This window comes from Pinus tabuliformis, chromosome 8 (assembly GCF_031772625.1).
Source record: "Pinus tabuliformis cultivar Carrire ecotype Pingquan chromosome 8, CPIR1, whole genome shotgun sequence".
NCBI lineage: Eukaryota > Viridiplantae > Streptophyta > Pinopsida > Pinales > Pinaceae > Pinus > Pinus tabuliformis.
Window position 1 is genome coordinate 1,035,613,710 of NC_142294.1, and position 22,776 is coordinate 1,035,636,485.

The following is a 22,776-nucleotide window of genomic DNA, read 5'->3' on the forward strand; positions in this document are numbered from 1 at the left end:
GCAACGAATCTGAAGCCTGAACAATCCTCTGAGCTGTTTGATGTCCTAGATCTTTAACCCCCTAAGAAGTGGACACTCTCCAGCGCAAACATTATGGCGACCATTTTTTAGACACCGAATGCGGTCTTCCCATCTGTAAACACTCGAACAAATGTTCCAGCTCCTATGGACAGCAAACTACTTTGTAGTCCCTTTGCGCTAATCTTGAAGACATGACCTCTGATAATAAGAAAAACCTCACACCTTCAAAAACTTCTGGTAGTACGCTGTGACAACACTCGACTCAGGAAACAATATGACCATTGCATACTTGAACATAAAATATATCAAAACTGGCACCTTTACATGTTTCGTGACTAATTTATATGCCTCAACAATTAAGCTTACAAGTTTTCGAGTGTCCTTTGAAATACATCATAAATTCACAACCTATGGATGGTGTAAAGAGAGGATCCCTGAGAAAGACTGTTGGCATGAAGCAACCAGCAATTTTGCATTCTCCTCGAAACTATACTCAAACCAAAGCAGTGGAAAACCTCTGTTTATCCTCTGTAATCAAAGATACTCTAACATATTCCTGTGGCTTAAATGGGCATTTTCATCCGAGCCTTAGCTGAGAAATCTTCAATATTTAACTGATAAGTAAAACTATCAAGAGTACCACCTGCAGCTTGCATTACTTTGTTTGATGATTGCTCATGTGTGTTTGTAAAGGTGTTCCTTGTTTCGCTGACTGCCTTTGCTCCAGGGGTCACAAGTAATCTTGGGTCAAGACCATCTGCAACAGGCTGGGAGAAATAGCCCACTAAAGGAGCCATATATATATCCTGCCTATAGTTAAGAACATCACCGGAATGTCTGTTTATCTTCAAGCCTGTACTCATGTATAACCCAATGGATTTTGATAAACATGACAACTGGGTGAAAATGGTAATGATTTCAGACAAATTCCCAATTTGGTAGCGCAGTCAGTGCAAGATCAGTGTTTTCGCTACGAAATCACTAGAACATATGACGCTGCGAAACTGCTAAAGAATTCAGGCGCTGCAAAATTGCTCGGTCTTTAAGCTAGGTTAGAAAAATTTTGACATCATCATTTTCAGTGATAACAGATGGAAAAAAAATTATTCACAGTTTGTAAAATATATGCCAATCATTGTTGGCTAAATTTAATCCTGTCCATCCAATGCCAGTGAGCACCTCTCTCCTCTAGAGTCTTAGATTGAATTCTATGTGCCTTGAATTATAGTTTAACTATATACACCTTTGTTCATTTTATTAATAAAATTCGAATTCTATGCACCATCACCCAAAACCATTTATGCCCTCATGATCATGCACAAGGAGTTGTGTTTATTTGAGTCTTAAATATTATTATTTATGTTATTAGGATTACCTAGATGTTGTTGAGGTTCCACCTAACTCCCCCTAGTTAGTAGGATAGATTGTTGCCTTTTGTATTTAAAGTCATCTTCTCATAATTACAACGCTACGAGTTAGGAGAGTGTGTTAATCAATAGATATAAGTGGCCACCTTAAGGAGGGACCATTATGGAGGTTTGGTCCATGGTTAGGGTTTTGATCAAGTTTATTATCTTCCACAAGGATAACAAAGAATAATGTTTACCATAACCTTGTGAATGCAACTTCCACGAATATACCAAGATAACTACCAAAACATTTACAATGTCCATACAGTGCAAGGTGATTAAGAGTACATGGGCATGTACCATGACCACTATCATTAGCACAATATCTACATGCTTTGTAGGGTGACCATGGTCATTAAAAAGTCCTACAATATTCTTTACAATAAGTGCGACAAATATTAAATGGCTAGATTTACATAAATAAATGTCTGATAAAAGTCATGTAGAACTGATGGAAGCAAGGAAATGGGGACATCAAAAGGTAATTGATAATTCTCATATTGTAGCACATTATATGCACTTACGACATACAATGTTTCGAGATGAAATTTTCGAACATTTTCATCAAGCTACAGATTATTGGTGTCGCTATGAGTGGTAACATCATGGATCTCTACATGTGCATGGATTTCTTGATCTGGACGTATGCAAGAACACAACAAAATATAGATGTACACATAAACACAGAGATGTAGCAGAAATAAAACTTCATTTCATTAATATCCAAGAAATAAATATGCTTACATACAAAAATGGAAATAAACTCGTTCGGGTGATGGTACCTTATCGTTGAGAAGAGATGTGGCAGCTACATGCCTCTAAAATGTGTTAAAATAGAGATCGAAGGCCTATTTATTATTGAGAAACAATGGAAAATCATGAATATCCAAAAACCTAACCCTAGGAGATGAGGCATCAAAATTGTGGGCCCCGTTTGGGTAAATTGGTATATCAACTTCCTGGGGATCGTAACTTTGGCATATGATCTTCATCTAGCTAAAATAATACCTCGTTTCAAAGATCTCAAAGAGGATACCAAAAAAAATAGATGAACTAGTTTGGGACTTTTCCGGTCTCTCCGTTTTCCCTAAAAACATCTTTTAGTCCTTTAAAATGGCTCTGGAAGTTAGGACTCGAAAAAATTGCAAAAAATAGTAAGTTGTGCTACAATTAAGGAAAATGAAAAGAAACAATGGTGGGGATCCAAGTGGAATAGGAGGGTGGCCACCAATATACACTTGAATTGTTTTTATGGTTAAAAAATGCTCCTAACATGGGCACATTGAACTTGTAGAAATTCCTTATAGATTCAAACTGCTAACTGTAATTTACTAAAACAATAGACTTGAATCTACTCTACCGATTGTGGAAATAATTAAACGATCACGAAATCACGAAACATACAAGAAAAAGAATTCAATCACACATTACACAATTATTTCATGGGGAAAGCCACAACTAAAAATCGGTGCTACTTGTATATTGCATTAGTCAGAAAATATGAGAATATTACAATGCTTTGCTCAAGCCTGAACAACCTCTACATTATCTCTATCTATCTCATTGCTTCCTAGACAAGCCTTGGCCAATAATTAACCAATTTATGCTTTTCCAAGTCCCTATTTCCTTGCGAATTAGGCCCCTATTAATTAGGAAGTTCCTCAATTTGAATTGCGCAATCCATCATAGGCCTTCCTCTGACTGCATGCACCACCTGTACAATTTGGATGATTATACAATTGACATTACACTACCCTTGAACTCAAATCTCAATTGCATAACTCGTAGATCACACATGCATCAGTTAATTATGGCTAAATTTAGCAGTTAACTAGTTGATCTCTGAGAGCACACCCCACTACTAGATCTCCTACTAGTTCCTCCAACAATTGGAACTAGTTTAACTCATTTTAATTGAATTAATTTTTACAACTCAAATTAAACTCAACCTAGGCTACTAAAATTTAAGAACCAATCTACATGACTCAAGTTAGGCCCTCAACTCATTGACTGAACCAACTAAGTCAAACTAACTTAGTTCACTCACACAAGTTGTTTTGTGATGTGGAATTAAAATTTTATCCTAATTTAATTCAAGGGAAAATTATATTAGGAATTTCTTATTGCTATTTTTAACATTCCCTCACAACAAGAAAGGGATTATCGGATACCCCAATCTTGTCTCTATGGAACTCAAATTTGCCTCTTGACAAAGCCTTCGTCAAAATATTTGAATCATGTTCATATGTAGGAATGTACTCCAACGACATAATCCACCCATGCACGCAATCTCGTAGATGGTGATACCAAATGTCAATATGCTTGGAACGATCATGAAAAACTGGATTTTCAAAGAGTTTGATACAACTCTAATTGTCACAGTGAATCACAGTAGGATCCATTATAATTTAGCAGTTAACTAGTTGATCTCTGAGAGCACACCCCACTACTAGATCTCCTACTAGTTCCTCCAACAATTGGAACTAGTTTAACTCATTTTAATTGAATTAATTTTTACAACTCAAATTAAACTCAACCTAGGCTACTAAAATTTAAGAACCAATCTACATGACTCAAGGTAGGCCCTCAACTCGTTGACTGAACCAACTAAGTCAAACTAACTTAGTTCACTCACACAAGTTGTTTTGTGATGTGGAATTAAAATTTTATCCTAATTTAATTCAAGGGAAAATTATATTAGGAATTTCTTGTTGCTATTTTTAACACTCCCTCACAACAAGAAAGGGATTATCAGATACCCCAATATTGTCTCTATGGAACTCAAATTTGCCTCTTGACAAAGCCTTCGTCAAAATATTTGAATCATGTTCATATGTAGGAATGTACTCCAACGACATAATCCACCTATGCATGCAATCTCGTACATGGTGATACCAAATGTCAATATGCTTGGAACGATCATGAAAAACTGGATTTTCAAAGAGTTTGATACAACTCTAATTGTCACAGTGAATCACAGTAGGATCCATCATTTGACAAAATAACCCAACCATAATCTTCCTCATCCATATAGCTTCACAGGTTGCTTGAATAGCAACCATGTACTCTGCTTTCGTTGAATTGAGTGCAACTAATATCTGCTTCCTATGGTACCAAGAAATTGTTGTTGACCCAATACTGAAGACTCCCCCTGAAGTTCTCTTCCGATCTGACAGACTACCTGCCCAATTTGCATCTATGAAGCCTTGAAGCTTCACTCCTCTATCCATCTATAACAAATACCATACTAAGTAGTGCCTTTGAGGTATCTTAACACATGTTTGGACGCCTTCCAATACAGTTTGGTTGGCTTAACCATTGCTTCACTAATTTGGTTAACTGCATAACACATGTTTGGTCGTGTGTTCACCAAATACATGAGTTAACCCACAAGCTTCCTGTAAATAGTGGCCTCCACCTCCTCACTTGAAGTAGCATCCTTTTTCCTCCAACTGCCTATTAGAGGAGTGTCCATGGGCTTGATGCTCCCCAAGCATAACTTCTTCGTGTCTCATTAGCATACTTTCCTTGAGAGACAAATATTTCCCCATCTATCTACCATACTTCCAAACCAAGGAAATAATGCATGAGCCCTATGTCCTTCATCTCGAACTCTCTTACAAGACCCTCTTTGTAATATTTTATCAACTTCTCATCACCTGATAGAATCAAATCATTGACTTATAATACTATCATCAACAATTTACCTTCGATAACAATATGGTAAAGTGTTGCATATGCTTCACTTTTAGTGAATCCCAACCTGGTGAAATAGTTGTCGATCTTGGTGTACCAAGCATGGGGTGCTTGTTTCAATCCATACAACGCTTGCTTGAGCCTCCACACATGTGACTCTGTCGAAGGTCTCAAATCCTTTTGGTCGCTCAATATACACCTCCTCCTCAATCACACCATTGAGGAATGTTGTCCTCACATCCATCTGATGGATCTTCCATCCCATTTGTGCTACAAGTGATTGAATAGATTTGATAGAAGAGTACCTTGCTATTGGAGCAAAGGTCTCCTCGTAATCAATCCCCTCCACCTGAGAGAACCCCTTGGCCACAAATTTGGCCTTGTTTTTCTTGATGCTTCCATCTGCTGCTTGCTTCGCCTTGTAGATCCACCTCGAACCTACCACTAACTTGTTCTCTGGTCTTTGGACCACTTCCCAAACACTGTTTCTGACTATGGAATCATACTCCTCTACTATGGCATCAATCCACACTGGTTGTTGTATTGCTTCCTTCGAATGAGGATGGTTCTGTCTCAACTAGCTCACTCATCATAATCATGTACCCAGTGTATTGATTTGGTGACCTCCTCTACCTGCGCTGTGATGTGGGTTCTCCCACATTCTCTCTAGCATCATGCAATAATATTGCAGCTTCCCTGGTGCGCTTCCTTCCTTCTCTGGATGTCTCTACATGAGTGGGTGCTTCCACTCTCTGCTCCTCTGCTTGTGGCTACTCCACAACATCCCGAGGTTCTTCCTTTGGAGATAAAAGCTCCTCATCTGCATGCAACTGAAGCTTCCTCTCAAGAGAACATCTCACGACCTTCTCTTCATCGAACTTCACATCTCTACGAACCACTTTCATCCTATGAGATGGTAGGTACACCCGATAGTTGTGAGGTATATCAATGTACCCCACAAATATGGCCAACTTAGCTATTGGCTCTAGATTTTTCCTTACATCCTTGGAAACATGAAACTAAACTGATGAACCAAAGATCTTGAAGTGTGCCACATATGGTATCTTATCTGAAAAAGATTATTCTGGTGTACTCATCCCGAGAATCTGACGAGGACTCCTATTCTGTGCATATACTGTTGTGTTTCATGCTTCAACCAACAAGTGCAACGGTAGGCCTTGATCATGCAACAACGCCCATGAAACTCCCATAATACTTTTGTTCTTCCACTCAACAACCCCATTCTGTTGTGTGTTATGGGGTGTTATCAACTCTCATCAAATGCCTTCTTTTTCACATAAGTTCTTGAACTCATTTGACACATATTCTCCACCATTATCACTCTTGAGAGCCTTCACTTTCCTACTAATGTCTTTCTCCACAAGTGCTTTAAATTCAATTTTTTTTAGAATGTTTGGTCTTTCTTCTGCATGAAGAATTTCCAACACTTACGATAGAAATCATATACAAATATAACATAATACATGTGCTTGGCCGTGAAGGTTTTCAATAACGGTCCACACACATTTGAGTGAACTCTTTCAAGGATCACTTGCACTCAACTATCCTTATCATGAAAGGTGGATTTGGTGCACTTCCCCAGTTTACACCCTTTGCATGCATCTTGCTACTCTAGTGCACCCTTGGGAAGTCATGTAGAAATTTGCTACATGATCTTCAAGACTCCATGGTGTAAATGGCCAAGTCTCCTATGCCATAAATCACTGATGCCTTGGCTCTGCACCTTCTCTGCTCTTGTGGTCAAAGAAGCACAACATTCTACATCCAATTTGTAGAGGTTCTTCACTCAAAACCTGATCCACTTCACTTGTCCCATGGCAATGTGATGAAGGAAAGTCTTTCCTTTGCTAAATATCACATTATAGCCACAGTCTTACAACATAGCAACTGAAACTAAATTCTTCTTTAGACCTGGAACATACATGACATCTTTTAATGTAAGAGGAGACCCAGACTCCCTCTAAAAAGTAACAGTACCGATGCCGGTTGCGTTATACCTTCCATCATCTCCTATCTCAATGTGCATATGGAGGTCCTTCTCCTCCAAGTCACTGGAAAATTCTTTGTTGCCTGTCATATGGAATGAGGCTCCACTAGCTAGATACAACACAACACCCATCACTGATGTCATGCATGCAATGAGGGTGAAATCCAACTCGAATTGTGAAGTAAGAGCTTCACCTGCCGCTCCTCTTGAGGGATTCTTGTCGGCCTTCTAATGTGGACACTTCATGGCATAGTGTCACAACTCATGACAATGAAAACATTTAATCTTTGACAAGTCATTCTTCTTGCCTGCCTAATTGGAATCTCCATTGGATTGGAATTTCTTCCCTTTCCCTTTCTTTGCCTTTTCAGCCAAGGCACATTTCTCCTCATCATCATGTTTGGATGAGGTTTCATCTCTGGTGTTCTGCATTATCTCTTATTGCACCAAGTCAGACCACAAACTCTCCCACTCTAGTAGATTCTCCCTCCCATTTATCGAATCCTAGTAGTTGTGCCAGCTCTTGGGAAGGCCTAGAAGTGTTAAGCTGACCAGATCATCTTCAACAACTGTAACACCAACACTCCCAAGCTCATCCCAACATTGGGTGAACTTGCTCAGGTACTGTGGTATTGTGTCACCCTTTTCCATCTTTATTTTCTAAAGCTTTTCCTTCAATGCCAGCTTCTTGTGGTCATTGTTGTTCTAAAACAAGTCTGTCAAAGCTTTCCACATTGCATATAGATTCTCCTTCCCATGGAGGTTCGAGACAATATGATCTCGAACTCCTTCCAGTAAAATCCTTCTTGCCTTGGTTACAATCTTCTTCCATTCTGCTAGATTATGTGCATCAACAACTGCTGGTTTCGGGACATTGCTATCATTGTATTCCTTCAACCCATTAACTTCCATGACTACTTCCATCTAGTCCTTCCAAGCAATGTGATTTGAGCTACCCTCAAGGGCATACCCGAGCCTTAGACCATAGAATGCCATCTTGATCATGCTACTAGCTGTGAAGAATAGAATTCCTCCTGCAAAGACAACTTCACATTCTTCTCTTCTATAGTGATTGCGGCTCAGATACCATGTAGAAATTCTTTGTAGATTCAAACTGCTAATTGTAATTTACTAAAACAATAGAATTGAATCTACTCTACCAATTGCGGAAATGATTAAACGATCACGAAATCACGAAACATACAAGAGAAAGAATTCAATCACACGTTACATAATGATTTCCTGGGGAAAGCCACAGCTAAAAACCCCTGCTATCTATATATTGCATTATACAGAAAATATGAGAAGATTACAATGCTTTGCTTAAGCCTAAAAAACCTCTGCACTATCTCTATTTGTCTCATTAGTTCCTAGACAAGCCTTGGCCAATACTTAACCAATTTTATGATTTCCCAAGTCCCTATTTCCTTGCACTATTTCCTTGGGAATTAGACCCCTATTAATTAGGAAATTCCTCAATTGGAATTGCGCAATCCATCATAGGCATTCCTCTGACTGCATGCACCACCTGTACAATTTGGATGATTATACAGCTGATAATACATTACCCTTGAACTCCAATCTCAATTGGGTAACTCATAGATCACACATGCATGAGTTAATTATGGTTGAATTTATCAGTTAATTGGTTGATCTTTGAGAGCACACCCCACTACTAGATCTCCCACTAGTTCCTCCAACAGTTGGAACTAGTTTAACTCATTTTAATTTATTTTAACTGAATTAAATTTTACAACTCAAATTAAACTCAACCTAGTCTCCTAAAATTTAGGAACCACTCTACATGACTCAAGTTAGGCCCTCAACTCGAATTAACTGAACCAACCAAGTCAAACTAACTTAGTTAACTTGTACAAGTTGTCATGTGATGTGGAATTACAATTTTTTCCTAATTTAATTCAAGGGAAAATTATATTAGGAATTTCTTGTTTCTATTTTTAATAGAACTGGGATGATTCTACGAAAATTAGAATTGCAAAATAATATTTTGATGGATGTGTACATGCAATGAATCCACGTGAGAGAAATCAAATAGATATTCAAGTTAGATTCATTGCTAATGATCATCCTTGCTTAAAGGACACACACCAATTATTTTGATATGATCATATGGTTGATTATGAAGAACTTCTTAATTGTGTTGAGTGTCACATCACGTGCAATGAAAGATCTTGCCTTCGAAAGAAGGTAGAAAGATTGGTATGTTGATATAAGACACAATGGGATCTACGTAATGCGTCAAAACTTTATGTTGATGATAATGGAGAAAAGAAGTATGAACCAAGACAAAATGATGATATATTAAATACACACAATTGTGAAACATTAATGATGTGGAGGGCTAATATAGATTAGCAATCTATTCTTTCAAAGCATGTTGTCATTATTACATAGAAACCTATGCAACAAAATCTGAAAAATGATCATAATCATTTCATAATATGTTGATGTGTCTCTCTTCTATTCAAAATCCAAATGAACCAGTAGCACATGCATATAGGAGTTTGTTGTGTGAAACCATTGTTGATAGAGATATAAGTACACAAGAGACATTCATTTACTTCTAGAGCTCCCTCTTTCTGAATGTAGTTGTCGATTGGAGGATTTAAATGTTGGTATGAAAGTTTTCAAACAAGTACAGGTTGAGACATACAATACCAACAATGGAAATTCACTTATTGATGCATATACGAAGCAACCTTCCCACATTGAGCACCTTGTATTGATAGATGTCACAAAATCATGGTCATATGACAAACGTCGACGTGAGGAAAAAATGGTTACCACAGAAGAAGACATCTATTGTTCAAGTGTTCCCTTGATTTAACTCAATTCCTAATCAAACATATGATAAGTTTGTTGAATTTTGTTGGTCTAAGTTGGTATTATACAAATCCTTTCATGATTTTCGAAGAGATATTGGTGAGACATTTGATGAGATAGTGCATAACTGGAAAAATTTATGATAGCAACAATGGCATGTTGATCGCAATCCAGTACCTCTAATTGATCTAGTTGAATTTGACGAAGAAGAAATCAAAATCCACCCGCAGATTCTAGGGAGAATGAGTGGGAGATCATTTGTGGATTATATAAGAATAAATATATAATTACAATGAGTATGATATGTTGGAACATAGCGATTGTGATCATGAGATAATTGGAACACAAATTTTGTTGATGTAGATACTTCCAATTGTGTTATTAATTTCATATCTTAAAAGCGAAATTTGAATCTCATTCACAATAGCCATCATGGAAAGTCTTGGGGTTCAACAAAGAAAAGAATTTGACATTATCCTTGACCATTTTAGATCAGGGATTGATCCACTGGGCATGATAATCCAAGGAACTGTAGGTATAGGAAAGTCTTGTTTGATTGGAACTATTAAAAGTGCACTTGAAACCAAATCCTTTTCTGAGATTAGTCCATTAATTCTTTTAACTCACACAATGGTTGCAACTTCAACATATCTATAGCAATAATTCATTTTGCACTTCAACTTCCAACCAAAGACATAACACCTCTACAAGATCATGTTTACTTACATTACAAGAAGAGAGGAGACATGCGAAATATATTTTGATAGATGAAATGAATTTCGTTGGAAGAAATTTGTTAAAAAACATTTATTCAAGACTTCGACAACCTTTCCTAGAAAATTGTGACATTCCTTTTGGTGGGAGGTAAATGGTATTGGTCGGTGATTTGGGACAATTGCCACACGTTATGTATAAACCTATATATGCATGTCATGATGTAAGATAATCATGGAACTCATTCACAAAGGTTGTGACACTTGATACCGTGTTTCGACAAGATGGAAAAGACAATCAAAAAATACAATTTCATCATTTGTTGATGAATGTAAGAAATGCAATGACAACTATGGAAGACTGGAAATTACTTAGGACTCATATAAATACATTCTTGGATCATTCCACAATAGGGTCATTCGATAAGGAAATACATTTTTTTGCGACAAATAATGATGTACATACTCATAATAAGCTTTGTTTAAGAAGTTTAAACTATCCAATTGTAGCCAGTGTTGTTGCAAAAGGAAAAAACAACCATATGGAAATAGATGAAGAAGAAATGAATTTTGAGTTACTTATTGCAGTTGGAGCTATAGTGAGGCTTACATCAAACATATGGACTAATGTAGGACTTGTAAATAATGCTCTTGGAATTGTTAAAAAATTGTGCATAACCCTCGAGTTTCACGACCCCCAAAACCACCCACATATGTTTTAGAAGATTTGATAATTATATGGGAGTACTATGGGAGGAATCATCACCTCAAACTGTTCCTATTGTACCTATTGAAAGAGGTAAAAGAAAACAACTTCCTTTGAAACTTGCTTGGGACTTAACAATCCATAAGTCACAAGGATTGAGTTTGGAGAAAGATACAAATAATATTTGAAAGAAAGAGAAACTAGGTATGACGTTTACTGCAATATCTCGAGTTACTGATTTTAATGGTCTATGATTTTAACCTCCCTTTTCATATCAACAATATAAAAAGATGACAAAAGTAGTGGGCGTGGCTATGAGAAAAGAAGAATAAGAGAGGTTTAAAATGATCACAATGTAAACTATTTGTAATTGAATAGATTCATATTATCTACATTTATCCATCTCTCAAGATTGTACATTTGTATTCATATGTTATATATAATTATAAGCATATTTGTAATTATTCATATGCTTATAAGAAAAGAAGACATTACAAGAAGAAATAGATGGGGCACTTGGAGACACAATTTGAATGAGCAAGGGATGCACAATGATAGCGTGTGAGACACCAACAACAAGGTTTTAGTAGGAGAAATTGAGAGATTTTCTAGAGGAAATTCTTCATAATGTTCTAGTTTTATAAGAAGGAGGCTGAATTATTCTACAAAAAGGAGGTTGAAATTACCAGTGTGTGTTGCCAAAGGCTGCCCCACTTCACAGAGGAAGTGCGAATTGCTTAGTGGAGGATGATTTGATTTGTAGAGGTTCAATTTGGTCAATTTGTTAAGATATTCCGACACATAGGAAATAGATAAGTATAACTTGGTCTAGTGTAGAGTTAGGTAAAGTGTGTTTCTTTACTATGTACTTTTCTAACTTACAATCTGACGATCACGATATGTTCTAGACATGAAGTGATCTGACGATTCATTCTCTTCTCGGTATTACCGACACTTGATCCATGGCTTAACACCCGATTGGTCCATGATCTCTATTTAAAGAGCATGGAGGGTCATTTGTAGGGTAACCGTTCATGAGAGAAGCTTATGTAAATTTTCATTTTTTTATTAATAAATTGCCTGAAGTGGCCGCGTTGGCTCGGGCTGTGGACTATTTCCCTCTTTGAGGGTTTTAACGACGTCAAGAATACTGATGTATTGATCTGTGATCTGTTTGTGAGCAGTGTCCTTTGGTGTTCTGTCTAAGGAACTTACCCTATAAATTCCTACACAGTTATAGTTAAGGGAAAAGTTGTCGAAGCTTTGCTAATGAGAGACAAACAATTTATGTATATTCTCAATTTGCTAAAGAAATAATAATATAAACCCTCATTTGCAGAACTGATTTTCCCCACCTTGGGGTTTTCCCAAGGACAATTTGTCCAAAAATATCGGTGTCTATTTTATGTGTGATGTTTTCACAGTTCTTGTGATTTATTATTCATTGTTATGGAGTTAAGATAATATATTTTTTTCCACTCGAAAAATCCGAAATTTTCATTAGTTATAGAGAAAATTACATATTGTAAATGCTTTTGCATATGTTGTAATCTGAGTCTATCATGAGAGACTATGAGCTGATTAGATACACCACGCAGGGTGATCTGCCTAATAAACAAAACTGTTGTTTATATACTATTATATATCTGTTTATGCCTGTACATAGGCCTCACAGGACCCCTTCCAGTATGATATCTCATAAGTATAATATCAAAAAAGTTTCAAAAAATTTGAGTTTTTATAGTTCTTTACAAAACATTTGTAGATCAGGGACTAGGGTCCCCTTGATAATGCTGATCTATATACGGTCGATTAAAACAATGAAATTCATCAGCCCCCCTCTGCTCTTGTATCACCCATTCTCCTCTAGGTAATGGCGCAGCCTCCTTGGATAGTTGGTCAGCGCTGCTGTTATGCTCCCTGTAAATGTGATTACAAGAGATATTGTTAAATTCAGCCTTGAATATATTCCCTTCGTTTAATATAATGCTGAGTGTGTGTATGTGGCAAACAGATATGCTATTGAACCAGTTAACAATAGTCTGTTATTCCCCAAATATGTTTAAATTGTAGCACTGATGTCCCAAGGAGAAATGCAATAGGTGACGGAGGGTAATGAGTTTCGCGTAGTTGTTGGTGCCAGCTCCTAATCCCATCTTTACTTTGTAAAAATGATGTTCATTTATAAAAAGAATGAAGCCACCTCGAGAGCCTTGTTGATTTGCAGCCCCATCAAAGAAGGCCCAGGGGGTAGCTTTGTCAATGCTGGGAGGTGGGTGAGTGCGGCGCTCTCTAGGAGGTATACGATCCGGCAATTCATGATATGCAGAGATAATTCCAGCCTCAATGTGTGGCCAGCACACAGATTTGTTATCAAATATGTATCAGTTGCGTGCCTGCCATACAGACCACCTGACAAGCAAGGGAAGGCACTGGAGTTTTGTTCCCTTGTGTCTTCCAAACCAATCCTCCCATGCGCTGTTAAGATCATTACCAGACCATAACCCCGTGAAACTGATAGATGAGGATATGTTCCGCCAGAGAGCCTATGTAGCCATGCAGAGTAAGAAGATAGGTTCCGTGGATTTCGATTCGCGTTTACACAGTATGCACCAGGTTGGTCCAAAAATAGCTCTGTGAGTAAGATGCTCCCCCGTGGGCACTATGTCTTTAAGAATGCACCAGAAGAAAAGTCTAGTGCGCGGGGGTGCAATAAGCTTCCAAATGTGACTCCACCAATTCAAAATCTGTTCTGGTTTTTTGTGATGTATCAGTGTGCTATAACCTGACTTTGGGGAATAAATACCATTGTCTGCCAGACTCCAAACTAATTCATCAGGCCCCTCTTTTATCCTGATGTGGGATTCCAATAGTGCTTGGACATAATTGTTCCATTCCTGGTGCCATCGGGGAGGAAGGTCGATATGCTGTGTCGATTTCCAAGCTTGAGAAAATATATTCGAATTTTGTTGGTCAGCAATGTGCGAGAAAACCTTGATCTCATGTGCATGTAGATATGCGATGAGGTCTCTGGATAGTATGTGTCTTCCTCCACAGCCAATCCACGGATCCAGCCCGATCCTGCCCAGGGAGCCATCATTAATTCGCCACGCCAGGTTGTCTCTTATATGGGGGAGGGAGTGGAGCAATGCCTTCCATACCGATGAGCTGCCCATCGACGGCCATGTGGGAAGACGCGCCCAGTCCAGCAAGTTTTGTGGCCAGATATATTTATGGTATGAGATGTGAGTCCATAGATTCTGACCTGTCAACAATGTCCATCCCATTTTGGCAGCTAAGGCTTGGGCAAAAAGGGGGAGATCTTTCAGTCCCCAACCAGTTAAGATATATATATATATATATATATATATATATATATATATAATACTAGCGTATATACATCTTCACTCCAGATCTATCAAGCGCTGAGAGGGGTGTGAGAGGGATCAAATCTCTCACGGTGCAAACCTCTTTTTAGAGTTTAGAGTTTGAATAAAGGTTTGCACCTAGAGAGATTTGATCCCTCTTGACACTTGATAGATCCAGAGTTAAGATGGATCTACGCTAGTCATAATCTTTTTTTCATTTTTTTTTGTTTGCTTAGTTGTGTGAGTCCTGAGATCATTGCACGCTTAACCTTTGGCTTGAGAAATCACGACTAGGGACAACTAAACTATAAAAATCACCTAGGGGTTGCACCTAGCCTGGACCACACTAACCATTAACATGGCTAGATTTTTTACCACGAAATTTCAAACAAATGCCTTAACAATACACTCATCACTATTTATTCTACACTCCATGTGCTTCAAAATTTCAATATTAATTATACCAACATAAAACTTATATTAAATATTAGATGGATTATATCTAACATTTTTATTTAGCATATTATCACTTTTTGTAAGGTATAAAAAATTATATATATATATATATATATATTTTTTGAATATATAACATTAAGGTCTGGATGTGTGGGATCAGTCTCATTCCCCACTACTGGACACTATATCTCCAGGTGGCCTCCTCGCTGTAATCTAATCTGAAATATGCGACACAAAATACATTCTTAGTGGCTTGGATCAGTCTCATTCTCCACTACTGGACACTATATCTCTAGGTGGCCTCCTTGCAGTAATCTAATCTGAAATATGCGACACAAAATGCATTCTTAGTGGCTGGCAGGCAAAAATGAAATTTATTTGATGTCACCAATTAATTACCATTGAACGCGATTTTGTTAGTGTGAGTTTCTGCTATTGCGAATCAGCGGATTGACTGAGCTCAACTACCAATTGAGTTCTGTATTTGGTTCCCAGTCTGTTTCTGTCCGTTTAAGGTTTTTACGAAGTAAACATCAATAGTTGGGTTTGTTGTAGTATCACTGTGGCGATGCCTTCGAGCCTCAGCTTTGCAGCAGTTTGCAGACCTGAAGCTGTAGGACCAAGAACTTTAAGCAATGGACGTGGGAGTTCGGTTATTGCGGATTCATCAGCCATTTTGAGTATAAGATTGACTCGTGCAATGCAACCAGATGTTTGCAGAAACTTGAAGCTAAGGAGGACACAAGTTAGAAGTGATGCTGCTCCTAGCGCTGTAGATTCACATACAGGGGAATTTGATACGAAAGCTTTCAGGAGGACTTTGACTAGAAAAGAAAATTATAACAGAAAGGGATTTGGTCACAAGGAAGAAACGCTTGAAGCAATGGACAAAGAGTATACTAGTAAGTGCACGAACTCTAGAATGTGAATATTTTTCACCTTGGTTTACAACTTATATGTTTTGAATTATTGTATTCTCTGAGAAAACATTTGGGGTTCCATTGTTGGAGTGTTGCTTCAACTTTCAAAAAATAATTCACTGCTAAAAGGAAAATATACAGTAATTTGAGGTCACGAAGTATGATATATGAGTATCAAAGAAGTTATAAAACTAATGAAGGCCAAAGACCTCACTCTAATGTTCAAGGTGCAAGGTTTGCCTTGAATTGTTGACAAAAGTGAGTGGCATTGTTTCCAGGAAAAAGTCTTCAAGACTACCATATGACGAGAAATAAGTCAAGAAGGTGTAATCAATCTTTGAATCCATGAATTAGAATCATATGTTGGTTGCAAATGTTTCGAAAAAAATCAATTATGTTATAACCAATTCATGTAAAAGTTGCAGCAAATTTTCTGGGAAATTTGTAATGCAATAGGCAGATTAAATTTACAGAAAATGCTTAAAAAGTAGGCGATTGGTGATATGTGCCCCATTACATATTGCGTATATTATGACCATGAGACTTCCATCTTCTGAAAGTAAAAGGAGATGGAGATATGTGTACTATGTAGCATGTTCAAACTGAATGCTAAGGAGATGGAGATTCGTGCTCTATGTAGCATGATAAACTGAATGCTATGTTATAACAATGGTTGTGGTTCTTTGTTCCCTTTTTGCATAAGAGAATAAGAAGTTTCTAGTTGGGCCTGACTTGGCAAATATATGTGTACGTGCATGGACACACAATTGTTCAGGTTTATGTAGACACATAAATAAGGCGACCAACTCATAAATTCTGAATTTTGTACCTATTTGATGGTGCTACTCTTATTTATTTAGTGTTAAAAAAGAGAGATAAATAAAAAACATATTAACAAGCCAGCAACACATGGACACTATCAATTATCTTGGAAATCTTTGTGAGAAAACTAGCTCTTAAAAATTATCTTGGAAACCTTTGTGAGAAAATGTTATGAAACCAGCTCAAGAAAAGATAGAAAAGATAGATCAACGCCTTAGAATTCAGCCTCTTCGAGGGGGCAACCTCCTTTACATTACATAAATGAACAATTCTTGGATGATACAAATGACAAAACCTCCTTTCTATATATAGGAGTCTAAGGAGTCACAATATAATCCAGCCGACCTAACAATAATAATATAAAGCCACAAAAATAACAATAGAGGGATTCTATGGGGCACAGAAATAATAATATGGGGGTAATAGGGGCACAACAATATAAATAAGGGGTATAACTACAATAGTAATGGGGTAATCACTAGTATTATAGGGACCCAACATGCCCCTCTCCTTCAAAAAAGTGTTGTCCTCAACGCTTGAGTAGTTCTGGATACTTCTGCATAAAATTCTCATCCTCCCATGTGGAATCTTCAGCGGATAAGTTCTTCCACTTGATAAGATACTCTGAAATTGATCGATTTCGTAGCTGTCGAGTTCTTGTTTCTGTGACTGCTTCCGGTTCCAATATAATTTTTCCTTCCTCGTCAAGTTCTGGCAATATTGTTTGAACTGGGAGCTTGTCGCCTATAACCTTCTTTAAACATGAAACATGGAAAACTGGGTGCAATCGAGAAACTGCAGGAAGCTCCAATTTGTATGCCATAGTACCAATCTTTTCCAACACCTTGTACGGACCATAATACTTTGGTGATAATTTATTATCCTTCTTAGCTTGCTTTAGGGACATTTTCTTATATGGTTGTAGCCGTAGGAATACCTAATCACCTACATCAAAACTTCTTTCACTGCGATGTTGATTTGCCTGTTGTTTCATTCTATTTTGTGCCAACACGAGGTTATCCTTTAAGAGTTGGAGGACTTGTTGTTGATGTTCGATGTGATGTTCCACTGCTTGAACCTTAGAATTTTCTCTTAAATATGATGTGATTGATGGTGGTTGGTACCCATAAAGTGCCATGAATGGGGTCATTTTTGTTGCTGTATGGAAGGAAGTGTTATACCACCATTCAGCCAGAGGCAACCATTTGACCCATTGTGTCTGTTTATCAGATACAAAGCAACGAAGATATCCTTCCAAACATTTGTTTACTATCTCAGTTTGCCCATCAGATTGAGGATGATAAGATGAGCTATGAGCTAACTGAGTACCCAGACAAGAAAATAATTCTGTCCAAAAATTTCCAGTGAAAATGGGATCTCTGTCACTTACAATAATCTTTGGGTTTCCATGTAGCTTTTGAACTGTTTCCATAAATGTAGTAGAAACTGTACTGGCTTTAAATGGATGTGATAATGCACAAAAGTGTGCATACTTGGTAAGTCTGTCAACTACCACCATGATGACACTCTTTCCCTCAGACTTGGGTAAACCTGTGATAAAATCCATTGAAACCTCCTCCCAACGTTGGCTTGGAATGGATAAAGGTTGTAATAGACCCGGTGTCTTAATTGTTTCAACTTTATTTTGTTAGCAAACCAAACATTCCGCCACAAACTTTTGAATATCTGATTTAAGGCCATCCCAAAAAAATTCCTTCTTAACCCTGTGGTAAGTTTTTAAAAATCCTGAGTGCCCTCCTAAGGGAGAAGTGTGCAATTCCATAAGAATCTTTTGTTTTAGCTGGGAATTCTTACAGAGGTATAAGCGATCTTTGTTCCATAACGAATCATTTTGTCAGCTAAATGTATCAGAAGTACTGGAATCTTGTTGCAGCTTTCGAATAAGTGCCCACACTTCTTCGTCATTCTTCCATTCCTCCTTTGCTTCGTTTATCCAATCTGGTTGGATAATAGAAATGGCACACAACAATGCTTCCATATCCTCATCCTTTCTTGAGAGTGCATCTGCCACCACATTTTGCTTCCCTTTTTGTAGATGATTTCAAAGTCATAACCCAACATCTTTGTGACCCACTTTTGTTGCTCTTCAGAGGATAATCTTTGTTCTAAAAAGTATTTAAGGCTATCATGATCCGTTTTTACCTTGAAGTGTCTTCCCATTAGGTAGGGTCGCCATTTCTTAAGTGCATGGAGTATTGCCAACATTTCCTTCTCATAAATAGCTTTGCTTAAAAACTTTCCATTGATTGGACGACTTTCAAAAGCAATGGGCCTTTCATCTTGCATTAGAACAACACCAATTCCATTTCCTGAAGCATCACATTCCACAATAAAGGTTTTTGTGAAGTCCGGTGTAGCTAAGACCGGTGCGTGGCACATTGCCTCTTTAAGATGTTTAAAGGCCTTTGTTGCTTCTGGAGTCCATGAAAATGAATCTTTCTTCAATAATGTTGTTAGAGGTGCTGCTATTCTCCCATAATTCTTAACGAACTTGCGATAATACCCTGTCAACCCAAGAAATCCTCGCAGATGCTTTATGGATGTGGGGATTTTCCATTCCTTAATGGCTTTAATTTTGCTAGGGTCTACCTTAACTCCTTCATGAGATACAATATAACCCAAATATTCCACCTCCTGGACTCCAAAGAAACATTTGGATCTTTTTGCATATAATTGTTTCTCCTCCAATAGTTGTAGCACCTTGTCAACATGTTCAACATGATCCTTCCAAGACTTGTTGTAGATTAGTATATCATCAAAAAATACCAACACAAATTTTCTAAGGAATGGTTTGAAAATTGAATTCATCAAACCTTGAAATGTTGAAGGTGCATTGGTAAGGCCAAAAGGCATGACCAAAAATTCATAATGACCCTCATGAGTTCTAAATGCCGTTTTCGGAATGCCTTCAATCTTCATTCTGATTTGATGATATCCTGAACGAAGATCCAGCTTGGTGAAGTAAATTGATCCATGCAATTCATCCAGTAATTCATCAATGACAGGAATGGGGAACTTATCTTTAATAGTGAGCTTGTTGAGCTCCCTATAATCTGGACACGTGCGCCATGATCCATCCTTCTTGTGCACCAATACTACTGGAGTTGAGAAAGAACTTTGACTCGGTTGAATTATACCAGCCTCTAGCATTTCTGCAACCATACGTTCAATTTCACTTTTTTGGACATATGGATATCTGTACGGCCTGATGTTTGGAGGAACACTTCCTGGAATCAGATGAATAGCATGATCATGATCACGCATAGGTGGGAGACCTTTGGGAGTCTCAAATACCTTGGAATGATTGTCCAAGGCTTTTTGGAGATCTGGAGAAATAGATGATTCCAATGTGGAAACATCTAGCGAACATAATTGTGCAATTACACCTCTTTGCTCCTTTTTTAGAAGCTTTGTCATGCCATTAGAGCTGATTATCATTCCTGGTTTCCCTGCAATACCCCTTAATTCAACTTCCTTTCCTTCCACAGAAAATTTCATGAAAAGTTCTTGAAAATTAAAAGCTATTGTACCCAAGGATTGTAGCCATTGGACTCCTAGTACAACATCATCACCTCCCATTGGAATGGAAAGCATTGGGCTAGTCAATACATATTCTCCCATGGATAGCTTGATATTATGGCACTTTCCAGAACAATTTATTGTTCCTCCATTTGCAATCATCACTTGACACTCTGGTGCTGGATATAGGAAGCAATTCAATTCTTTTGCTACCCTACAATGAATAAAATTGTGGGTGCTTCCTGAATCAATCAACACTATTACCTTTTTCTTCTTGATTTGTCCTTCTATCTTGATGGTTTGAGGAGTGGTAATTCCCGCCAATGCATTACAAGATATGGTCGGATTTATTTGTTCTTCATCTAGGCTTTGTTCCTGGAATATATTCTCTTCTTTTGACCTTTCTTGCTCCTTTTCTTCTTCCTCTTCACAATCTATGTAGAATAATTTCTTCTCAGCACACTTATGACCTTTTGTGTATTTGCTATCACAATTGTAACAAAGCCCTTTTGCTCTTTTTCCTTCCAATTGTTGTGGTGTCAACCTTGTAGGTTGTGGAAGACTATGGCAACAACACTTCCGTCTTTATAGTTGTGAATGGTATGCTTCCTAGTTGCCATAATTTTGCTTTCCATTTTTCTTGCTAACCTGAATGCCTTCTCTAATGAATTAGGTTCCCAAAGGCGCACATCATGTTGGATATTATCCTTTAAAGACCCTATGAACATATCAATCTTATGCTCCTCTGGAATATCTTTTACCCTTATGTTCAATTTTTGGAACTCCTCAATGTGCTCCATTATTGAACCCTTTTGTTTGAGACTTATCAATTGGCTAAAAAAAGTGTTGCTTTTTGTATCCTCATAATGTGCTATCAATTCTTCCGTAAAAATTGCCCAAGTGATAAATTGTTTACGAGAACAAAGCCATTGATACCATACAAACTGATTGGGTTCCAAATATAAAGTTTCCATACGTACCTTTTGTGTGTTTTGCACATTATTGAGATCGAAGAATTGCTCCATCTGTAATATCCATGTGGCGGGATCCTTGCCATCAAACTTCCTCATATCGATTTTTGGAATGTGGTGATTCTTCGATCCAACATTAGCGTCTATGGAATCATGATTAACATTTCTTTTGTTCTCATCATGAGTTTCCTTTACTACCTTTTCACCATTAGTAAGTATTTCTTGTAGAAAATTAGTCAAATCTGTCTTCAAATCTTCCATGCCTTTCTTCAAATTTGTGTTCAAATCTATCTTCAAATTGTCCATCTTAGCTTCCATGCCATTCATCTTAGCTTCCACGCCATTTATCTTAGCATTTGTTAACTTTTGTGAGCGTGACATTTGTTGCACTTGTTCTTGTAATTTTGATATATCATGTAGCATTTCTTCCTCTTCTTCATGAGTCATGCTAGAGCTTTCAGGTTCCTTACTAGGTGTTTGCATTTTCTTTCCTCGGGGCATCAGTTACCGATAATAATGCTCTACTATGCCCTTTGAATTCCTTCAAAATAAATTTTCAAACCAAGCTTAAGCAAACATTTAAAAAAATCTACACACCTTTTTTCACTTTGTAGGAGCTCGATATTGCCTCTGATGTATCTCTGTACTTTCCAGTCATCTAGTTCTGAACTTGTGACCTGTAGTAGCTCTCTGTGTCCTCTTTCCAATGCCACAAGTCTGACCCAAATTGGATTCTCCAAGGAAGAGTTATGCGAAATCTCCCACAGTGACTTGATTATAGACTAGTTCAGTAGAGCTAACTTGTACGACGTGCCGCGAGTCACTGTTTCGACCTTTGGATCTAAAAAACACCCACAAGAAACTACAGTCCGTCCTCTTTCTGTACCTTTTTACGAAATTTCAATCCGATCCTCAGAGAGAAAGTTATGACGATTTTCCCCAGGTCACCTGTTTTGAATGTAATTCAGGAGTCTGCAAAAAGACCAAATTCCTCAGATCATATCTCCGAAAATATCGCGCGAAAAGCTCTGAAATTCAGACCCAAGGTTCAGCGCCAATTCTTCTCAAATGGGTTTTTTTTGCGACTTCTGAAACGTCACAGAAAAAAAGTTATAGCGAAAATGCCACGATGACCTGTTTGGAGCAGCGAAACCCTAGAATCCAAAGCTCTGATACCAAATGTTATGAAACCAGCTCAAGAAAAGATAGAAAAGATAGATCAACGCCTTAGAATTTAGCCTCTTCGAGGGGGCAACCTCCTTTACATTACATAAATGAACAATTCTTGGATGATACAAATGA

General features: G+C 37.6%; 1 protein-coding gene across 1 annotated transcript in view; it reads left to right on the forward strand.

The window, feature by feature from the left end:
- Window positions 1-15,437: 15,437 nt before the first annotated feature.
- LOC149238898 (4-hydroxy-3-methylbut-2-enyl diphosphate reductase, chloroplastic-like) overlaps window positions 15,438-22,776 on the forward strand; it is a 162,976-nt gene continuing 155,637 nt past the window's right edge. The window contains exon 1 of the mRNA XM_089373221.1: window positions 15,438-16,123. Coding sequence (XP_089229347.1) covers window positions 15,790-16,123 — 334 coding nt within the window. The 5' untranslated portion in view covers window positions 15,438-15,789. The remainder of the gene's footprint in view (window positions 16,124-22,776) is intronic.